Below are 10,242 nucleotides of genomic sequence, written 5' to 3' on the forward strand. Positions count from 1 at the left end.
TGCTAAGCCTTGTCTCCCCAGGAACTAAGATTGCTGAGAACTTGCCTGTGTCAAGATGAAGAAAAGACCTCCATTTGGGTATTAAGTTCTGTGTTTAAACTTGATGTAACTCTGGGGTAGATTCAATTGTGATCCAGGGGTGGGGAACTTTTGACCTTATGTTTGGAAACTAATCTCCATTTGAGAAGAGGGGCTTTGTGGTGGACTTAATTAAGGTATAGCCTAGGGGTGGAGAAGTATTTAGAACTGAGACTTTGTAATTGATTGAATGATTGGAAGGTCCTGGGGTGGGGTAGTACTTGGAGATTATTTAATCACGCTTAGTGAATGCTGTATTTTGAATGATGTCATGTTTTGATCTTCTCTGTTCTTGGTTTGTCACTGAATAAAATAGAGAGCACCTTTGCTGGTATTTTGAACCTGGGAAGTTGCCTTCTTTTGGCATGCCATTACAGCCACCTGGCCGCCCCTCATCCCTTTATTTCTTTCCAAAATAAGCATTGGTGGTGGAGGTAGGACGGGGAGAATGCCTCAATCATTGATTGGTATGATGATCTCATGATTGATGAGATCATTAAGCCTGAAATGTGACTGACTAGAAATGAATGGAGACTGAGTGCCAGTCTGGATGCTGAGCCAACCATTGGACTTCCATCTCTTTCTCTATAGTCCAGTTGTGGCTTCTATAGCAGGATGTGCTAATGACACCACATTTAGGAGGTCTGGTCACAGTCTAGCTTAGGTAGCTTTTCTCTGCTGCATAGCAACAGATGTAACTTGGGCTCCAGCTGACCACATCTGGAAGGAGTAGCTTTGCTTAGCAAAGGAGACCAAGCAGGATGAAGCTGTTGGAATCTCAGTGCAAATGTACCACTCAACTGCAGACATAGCCCATTCTTCATCACTGTGTACAAGGGTTACCTGTGTTGGAGGGGCAACTTGGTGCAACGGAGTGAAGACTGTAATTGTGAACCAGGAAGCCTGGCTGAAATGTAGGAACTTGAACTAGAACTCATAAAATGTAGGACCTTGAACTAGTCACTTCTCAGTCCTAAAGTTCTGTTTTTGTCTCTGTAGAATGAAGAGATTGGACTAGAAGACCCCTAAAGCTGCTTCTGTGATTAAGTCAAATCAATATGAGTTATAAAGGTAGAAGGGTGAAAGAGGGGTCTAGGTACTTACATATATAGCAGGTGTAATCAGGAGACCCCCCCCCCCCGGTTTGCTGTACAAGGGTACCTCCAATGGAGCTGGGCATGTGCACTGGCCCATTCTTGACATTGAGTGACATGGTGAGCCCATCTGACTGGCTCCCAGGGACTGCCATTGTCTTCCAATGATTGATTGACTGAAGCCCAGGGGGATGAACTCTGACTGCAAGAGCCTTCCTCTTCTAAAACCTAAGAGCAAAGCTCCATTGATCAGCTTTAGAAACTTTTCCTAGTGTTCCCTTTCCTTTGGACACCCAAAAAGGCATATAACCATCAGCAAGAGACTAGAGCATGTGTCCAGCTCCAATTTGAAACAAAGGTAAGCAAGTTGAATGCTAGTCCTCATTCCTTAATGAATTAGTCCTCAACTCACTGTATGATTTTTCAGCAAGTTCAAAACCTCTTTAGGTCTTAGTTTTCTCCGTCTTTAAAATGGGAATAATAGTATCCGCCCTCTTACCCAGGGAAGACAGGGTGAAGATGTAAGTGCTTCGGAAGTGTGTGAAAGCATTCTTTTAAGAATGAAAGGAATTCATTCATTCATGTCTCTGAGACTGGGCTAGAAACTAAACTGGTCCTTGGAGAGCGGGAAATGGGAATGTGGTGGAGTGCAAAGAGCATTGATCTCAGAGTTTGCAAACCTGAATTCAAGGTCTGGCTCTGATATTATCTGTGTGAACCAAACAGCTGACTGCATCTCTCTGAGACTATTCTCTCGTCTTTAAAGTGAAGGTAGTAATATTTGCTTTGTAAGTCTTAAAGAACTATAAAAATATGAGTTATTATATTATGATTACAGAGGAAAAAGAGAAGAGAACTCCCAGATCTCCCATAGAAGACAGTTTTATCCTTCTCATTGTTCCTTCTCCATTTAACCCCCTGCCCCCTAACAAAAAATAAACCAATCCTTGGTGGAAGAAATGTTCTTTATCTCCATTTAGCTTTTAAAGCCCTATACCACCTTGCCTCAACCTATCTTTCAAGTCTTATTGGACATTATAACCGTTCCTACACTCTGTGGTCTAATCTAACTGACTTTCTCTCTGTTCCTCACGTGACACTAACATTGGACCTTCATATTGGTGGGTTCCCATGCTGAGAATGCCCTCCCTTCTTACCTCTACCTCACAGAATCCCTTTCTTCCCACATTATACAACCAAAGCACCATCTTCTTCTTGTAACCTTTCCTGATCCCCACCCATTACAAGCCCCTTCTCCCCCAAACTACTTTGTGTTTAATTACTTTGTGTGTATTTGTATTTAACTTTATATTTGTACTGTATATAAATATGTATCCATGTGTATGTACTTGTTGCCTCCCCTATTAGAATGTAAGTTCATTGCAAGTAGAGATTGTTTCATGCTTTGTACATGTTATCCCCAGCACCCAGAGCAGTACCTGACACACAGTAGGTGCTTAATAAATGCTTGTTGATTGATCGTCCCCTTTAGGGCATTAAGAGTTAAACACTAACTCAATATATAGAGTGAACCAATCCTGTGGGTTTGCAGGGAACGTGGGGATTGGGTATGTTTATGGTTCCATAGGGATGTGTCTCTGAGTCCCACAAAGTGAAGCTGTTTATTTTGGATGTATCACCATTCCCCATTGCTACCCTTGCAGGGATCTCAGTGTGGATGCTGGTTTGAGCCATGCTCAGTTCCAGGTTCGGCCTATCCCTCAGCACTATCAGCATTACCTAGCGACGCCTCGAATGCACCACTTTCCCAGAAACTCTTCCTCCACACAGATGGTAAGTGAAAGAGCTCTGCTGGGAAAATGCTTTCCTGTGGTGCCTGCCAGGAGTTCATCAAAATCTCAAGTCGACCACTTGTCCCTCTAGGAGCACCTCCCTCCCCTTCTCCTTCTCTCCAGCTCCAGCCGGGAGAAGGAACCAGCCTAACAATGAGGCCACACTGGGCAAAGCAAGACGATTTGGAAGGGGAAGCAGCGGGTAGGGGAGCAGATGTTGTTACTATGGTCGGTTGGAAAGGCCTCTAGTTAGAGAGACAAATAGGCAAGTTGAGTTCGTCCCGATTCTCTAGGCTAATTCACTATATGATTTTCACAAACCTCTCTAGGTTTTAGTTTTTTCCATCTCTAAAATGAGAATAATGGTAACTTCCCTCCTTACCCAGAGAAGATAGGGTGAAGATGTGAGTCCTTTCCAAGTATTTGAAAGCACTCTTTAAGACTGAAAGGAATTCATGTATTTATGTCTCTGGGGCTGGCCCTTGGTGAGTGATCAAAGGGGAGTGTCGTATCATGGAAGAAGCATCAATCTTAGTTTGATGGCCTGAATTCAGGGTCTGGCTCTGAGACTATCTGTATGAACCTGAATAGGGGACTGCATCACTCTGAGATTCTAGAATAGGTATAACAATATGGCTTTGTAAGCCTTAAAGAGCTAGGTAAATGTGAGTTATTATTGCTACTATATAGGAAAAAGAGAAGAGAGGTCTTTAGCAATTCCAAGAATTTTGTAGTCTTATTGAAGGGACAAGATTTGTGCACATACAAACAACATCTGGAGTACTAAACAAGATAGTATAGAATCAAAAGCTGGATTGGATGCTGCAGATGCTAAGGGTCCTTGTAGTTCAAAGGTGTGTGCTGCGGTATCCAGGGAAGGGATTGTGGACCAGATGAAGCTTAAGTTAGCCCCTGATGGGGGAAGGAGGAGTAGGCTTTGAACATACTGAAGGGAGAGAAGAAGGCTCTCCCTGCTGGTTGGAGAGCAGTATGTTCTTTCTAGGGACAATGAGAGGATCCAACTGGATTAGGTGTGTTATGAGGGGGAAATAAGACTAAGTAGAGTGAAACTTGGTTTTGGAGGACTTTGGAGGCCTGGCAGAGGAGTTTGGGTTTGACCTGATAGGAAGTAAGTATTATAGATTCTTGAGAGAGGAATGACATCATGCTACTAATGGATGGGAGTGATGAGCCAGGGGCTATAGGGAGGGGGAAGCTAAAGAAATTAGGTCCATTGTAGAGATCTGAGTTCCTTATTTTTATTTTTTTTTTTTTGGTATTCATGGAGTTTTCTCTGCCTTGAACAGGTCGTCCATGAAATCAGAAATTACCCTTATCCCCAGCTTCACTTCCTTGCTCTTCAGGGACTGAATCCAAACAGACATACATCGGCAGTGAGGGAAAGCTACGAGGTACGTTCTCTTTAGCTCAGTGATCCAACAAGGAACTCTGAGATCAGGCTAGACTCTGGCAGCTCACCTGGTCTAAATGCTGAGGTCAGATTGTACCAAAATTTACAGTGGCTCCCTAGCTGCTTGAGAATAAGATTATTACTCTCTATTTTGCTTTTAAATATATATCTTATTTTAATTTATCATATATTTAATAATATAATAATAATCTGTGTTTATCAAAATTATAAAACCCATATATTTATTATAAAATCATGTATTTTACAATAAAATATATAAAATCTTTATTTTATATTAAATATATTAAATTTATAAAATCTATAGATTACATATAAAATGTATACATTATATACACTCTAGAAAGGATATATCTTTACATTTGTATATACATTGTATATTTTATAAAATCCATAGTTTTTATAATAAAATATATTTATAATGAAATATATAGATTTTATAATATATGAAACTTATAGATTTAATATCAAAACATATAAAAGTGATAGGTTTTATTATATATAACATCTATAGATTTTATAATAAAATATATAGAATCTATAGGTTTTATAATCAAATATATAAAATCTATAGATTTCATAAGAAATTATAAAATATTTTATAATCAAATATATAAAATATTTATACATAAAATATTTTATAACAAATTTTTTTATTTTAAATATACTCCTCTATTTTGCTTTAAAAAATAATATATATACTCAACTTGGCCCTAATCTTTCTTTCCAATCTAACTGGACTGTTTCCTGTCTTGTACTTAGTATGCAGCCTGGTCAAACTGATCTTTTCTCTGTCCCTCACACTTGATGCCCCATCTCTTGTCTTCATGCCTTGTGTATTGGCTCTCTTCCATGGCTAGATTCTACTGATTCTTTGCTTCTCTCTCACAGAGTCTCTCTCTTCCCTTAAGATGTAACCGAGGCATCAGCTGTCACCTTTTACAACAAACTTTTTTGGATCTTTCCAATTAGAAATTCCTCTTCTCCCTAAATTACCTTGTATTTATTCTCTTTATATTGATGCTGTTATGTGTATTATTATATATGCAATATATGTAAAATATACATGACATGCATACATACACATATACACATATTATATGCACTTGTTGCCACCTCTATTAGAATATGTTTCTTCTGAGGAGGACTTATTTTCCTTCTTTTTTTTTTTTTTTTTGTCTCTATCTCCAGCACAGAACCTGGCACACAGCAGGTTCTTAATAAATTTTTGTTGATTAATTGATAGATGAAAAAAAAAGCACGGGGAGAATAATAGAAAAGAACCTTTTTTTATTGCATTTTATCCAAATCAGAAGAGTTCTTTCTGTTGTCTCTTCTGCATGTTTATTATAGTCTCATCAAGCAGCTCACTGTGTGTGTGTATGTGTGTGTATGTTTCTGTTGCAGGAGCTACTCCAGCTGGAGGATAGACTGGGCAGTGTGAGCCGAGGAGCTGTACAGAACACCATTGAGAGGTTCACCTTCCCCCACAAGTACAAGAAGGTGAGTTACTTCTCCCACACATTGACTGGGCAGGATGGTTCTGAAGACTGTTTACTATGGCAGTGGCTGTGGGGATGGATCCAGCTTATGCTTAGAGAGAATATGCTTAGAGAATAGGCAACCAAAGTCTTGGGCACCACTCATCAGCCAGGAGGAAAGGGTACCTTTATTGCCCTTATTCAATGTCTGACGGAGATGATAGAGAGGGTGGTGACCCTTATAGAAACATGAGGACAAGGGTGTGTTTGCCTGAATATTTCTGGGTTCTTGATGGCTATGACAGGAAAGCTCAAGCATTCGCAGACTCACTAAGCTGGAAAAGGCTTCAGGTATGGGCCTGGTGACAGACTGTGTCTATTGTCTGAGGATCAGGAGAAGAGAAGCCAGAAGGTTGACTGCCTAGTGGCAAAACTTTTGGCCTCAGTACTACATCAAATAATGACCATAATAAACAATAAACCAATCAACAAGTATTTATTAAATGCTTACTTAAGGCTGGGAAAACTAAGGAAAAGTAAATACAGTTTCTGCCTTCAAGGAACTTGCATTCTACTTACAGCATGAAAATAAATGTTTGAATAAGGCACATTCAGAGTTCCTTGATTATAACCTTTGAGAGGAAGGCACAAATATCTAAGGGGAACAGGAAAGCCCTCTTGGCAGAAGGTAGAGTTTGAGATGGGAACTAAGAATATTTAAGTTGATGTGTATGTCCTTATGAAGATGGGTATGTGTAAGTGTGCAAATGTGTATAACAATACATTACATTCATCATCGTTGGTTAAATTTGGGGAGATTGAAGCTCAGAGAACTTAAACAACGTATTAATAGAGCTGTGTGGTTGTTTGGATTGTGGATAAGAAGACATTTGTTGCCTATGGGAGATACATGTCTGTCCTGAAGAAGGAAAGGCAAGGCAGTTTCCCATAAGGTGACTACTATGACCTAGACTGAATGAAGTTAGACTAGTTAAGCTTTGGTTGGGAGAGTTAGCATCTGATCTTGGCTCTAAGGCTTAGTCTTCAGGTGACTTTCAATTTCCACTTTTTACATTGATTTTGGCGTACTGGGCTTGGAATCAGGAAGACATCTTCATGAGTTCAAATCCAGCCTTAGACACTTGTGACCCTGGGCAAGTCACTTTACTTACCCTGTTGGCCTCATTTTCCTCATCTGTAAAATGAGCTGGAGAAGGGAATGACAAACTGCTCCCATGTCTTTGGCAAGAAAACCCCATAAGGGGTCATGAGGAGTCAGACACAACTGAAACAACATGACTACAACAATAACAACAAAATTATGCCTCTAATTTCTTCAACTAATTATTTCATGAGATGGTCTTTAGTTGTTAATATCCTCCCCAAAATATGGTACCAACAACTAAGTATTCTAGCTGGGGCAGAGCATGGGAGAGGTATTCCATTCCATGCTTTGGATGCCACATACCCTTGCATGAGGAAGGCTAGTTCTCCTTGCCTAATGCCCATGCTTTCTGCATTTGTGCAGATACCTGAGAACATGCGTTTTTTTTTTTTTAATTTCTGGATCTCTTCATATATTTTGGCCCATCTGAATTATTTAGATTCTTTGTGGCTATTCTCTTGTAGCTCCTACACTCTTCAACAACTCTCTTAACTTTTTTTTGGTGCCCTGGACCCTCTTGGCAGTCTGGTGCAGCCAATGGACCTCTTCTCAGAAAAGGGCTTTAACTTTATAAAAGTCTTAAGACTACAAAGGAAACCACTTCTATAGAAATAAAGGTGCATTTTCCCCATTCAAATTCATGAAATCCCCCAAAATCTATTCTTTACAGGCCCTTAGAGATCTGTGTACCCTAAGATAACACACCCTGCTTAAGGTATCTAACTTTGCAGAGATACATAGGCAATTTTCTTACTCCTTTTTTTTTTTGCTTTTTGGAGGGCAATTGGGGTTAAGTAACTTGCCCAAGGTTACACGGCTAGATTTTTTTGTGTGGGTGTTAAGTGTCTGAGGCCAGAACTGAACTCAGGTCCTCCTGACTTCGGGGCCAGCCCTTTACTCACTGCGCCACCTAGCTGCCCCTACTCCTTTCTTTTCAGTTCAGAACCTTCTTGGTCAATGGTTTAAGGCTACAGGAAAATGCATTTTTGCAAGCCCTTGTTAAATGTACTCCATCCCTGGCCAGCATCCTAACCTGCCTGGATTTTATATCATGTTTTAGAAACCAAATCCTGTTCTCAGACATCATATTAACCAGAAATTGTTACTTCCTAAATCCGTCTTTCTTTCCTAAAGCTCCTTCTTATAGTTAGAATCAGTAATAAAAACAATACTCACATTTCTGAGCTCTTCAGTTTCTTTTTTTTTAATGCTTTATTAACTTCTGATTTACATCATTCGTTTCCGCCAGATTTTTAGTTACAAATTTTCTCCCTGTTTTTCCCCCACCCATCCCCCCAAAACAGCAGTCCCACAGGATATCCCCACCTCCAATCTGCTCTCTCCCATACCTGTTTCAACTTTTCCAGTGGATCTCTATGCCTCAGTGCCTGTATATCTTTTTTTTTCTTAATAACATGTAAGATGGTATTAATAATAGTATATATATACACACACACACACACACACACATATATATATATATATATATATATATATATATTTGAATATTTGATTTTAAAACTTTCAATTCCAGATTCATTCCCTTCCCCCCCTGCCACCCACCCCCACTGGGGAGACAAGCAGTTCAATAGAGGTTGTACATGTGTGGCTAATGCGAAACAATAACATAGTAGATATATTGTAAAAGACTGACTATATTTCCCTCCCTCCTATCCCACCTCCCACTTGTTCTATTCTCTACTTTGATCCTGTCCCTTTTCAAAAGTGGGTGCTTCCAACTTCCCTCCCCCCCAGCCTGCCCTCCTTTCCATCATCCCCCCTCACATACCCTTCCCCCCCTATTCTCCTGGAGGGTGAGATCCCCTATTTAGTGTGTATTTACCTCCCTCCTCAAGCCAGATTCAATAGGAATAAGGTTGACCCATTCCCTTTTTCCTTCCTATTCTTCCCCTCCATTGTAACCATTTTCCCTTGCCTCTTCTGTATGAGATAGTTTGCCCCACTCTGTCTCTCCCCATCTCCTCTCATTATATTCCTCTCACCTCTTAATTTCACCTTTTAAGTATCATCCCTTCCTGTTAAATTGGTCCCGTGCCCTCTATCTATGTATACCTGTAAACGTATATACACACATTCACATATGTATTCATATACCCGCATACCCTCATATACAGACACACACACACACACACACACACACACATATATATATATATTTCTAATATATATATATATATATTTCTAATCCCTTCAACTACTGAGAAAAGTTTCATAAGTTACAATTATTGTTTTTCCATGTAGGAATGTTAAAAGTTCAACTTTGGCCAGGTGGCTCAGCAAGCAAGAACACCAGCCCCAGTGCCGGGACGACCCGGATCAAATACGGGCCCAGACACTCAGCACCACACCCAGAAACAACAACTGGCCTTGCAACCCCGAGCAAGCCACTCCAAACCCGATTGCTTTAAAAAAAAAATAGTTCAACTTTGAAAAGTTCCTTATGATTTCTTTTCCCTGTTTACCTTCTCATGCTTCTCTTGCTTCTTGTATCTGAATGTTAAATTTTCTATTCAACTCTGGTTTTTTCAGCAAGAATGCTTGAAAGTCCTGTATTCCACTGAATGACCATATTTTCCCCTGAAACATGATACTCAGTTTTGCTGGGTAGGTGACTCTTGGTTTTAATCCCAGCTCCCCTGACCTCTGGAATATCACATTCCAGGCCCTTCGATCCCTCAGTGTAGAAGCTGCCAGATCCTGGGTTATCCTGATTGTGTTTCCACAATATTCAAATTGTTTCTTCCTGGCTGCTTGTAATATTCTCTCCTTAATCTGGGAATTCTGGAACCTGGCTATAATATTCCTAGGAGTTTTCTTTTTGGGATCTTTTTCAGGAGGTGATCGGTGGATTCTTTCAACCTCTATTTTGCCCTCTCGTTCTAAAACATCAGGGCAGTTTTCTTTGAGAACTTCCTGGAGGATGCTTTCCAGGCTCTTACTTTGGTCATGGCTCTCAGGCAGTCCAATAATTTTTAAATTATCTCTCCTGGATCTATTTTCCAGGTCAGTGGTTTTTCCCATGAGATATTTCACATTGCCTTCTATTCTTTCATTTGTTTGGATCTGTTTAACAGCATCTTGATTTCTCATAAAGTCATTAGCTTCCATTTGCTCCAATCTAATTCTGAAGCAATGATTCTCCTCAGTGAGCTTTTGAGATTCTTTTTCCATCTGGCAAATT

The 10,242-nt window shown here is 39.9% G+C and overlaps 1 protein-coding gene across 1 annotated transcript in view; it reads left to right on the forward strand.

Moving 5' to 3' along the window:
* Positions 1-1,237: 1,237 nt before the first annotated feature.
* Positions 1,238-10,242, forward strand: part of LOC138167660 (E3 ubiquitin-protein ligase ARK2C-like) — a 15,960-nt gene continuing 6,955 nt past the window's right edge. The window contains exons 1-3 of the mRNA XM_069096591.1: positions 1,238-2,966; positions 4,273-4,377; positions 5,802-5,897. Coding sequence (XP_068952692.1) covers positions 2,928-2,966; positions 4,273-4,377; positions 5,802-5,897 — 240 coding nt within the window. The 5' untranslated portion in view covers positions 1,238-2,927. The remainder of the gene's footprint in view (positions 2,967-4,272; positions 4,378-5,801; positions 5,898-10,242) is intronic.

Source organism: Petaurus breviceps, unplaced genomic scaffold (genome assembly GCF_028583685.1).
Source record: "Petaurus breviceps papuanus isolate PSGF00001 unplaced genomic scaffold, PetGlider_PUasm1.0 250667, whole genome shotgun sequence".
Classification (NCBI taxonomy): domain Eukaryota; kingdom Metazoa; phylum Chordata; class Mammalia; order Diprotodontia; family Petauridae; genus Petaurus; species Petaurus breviceps.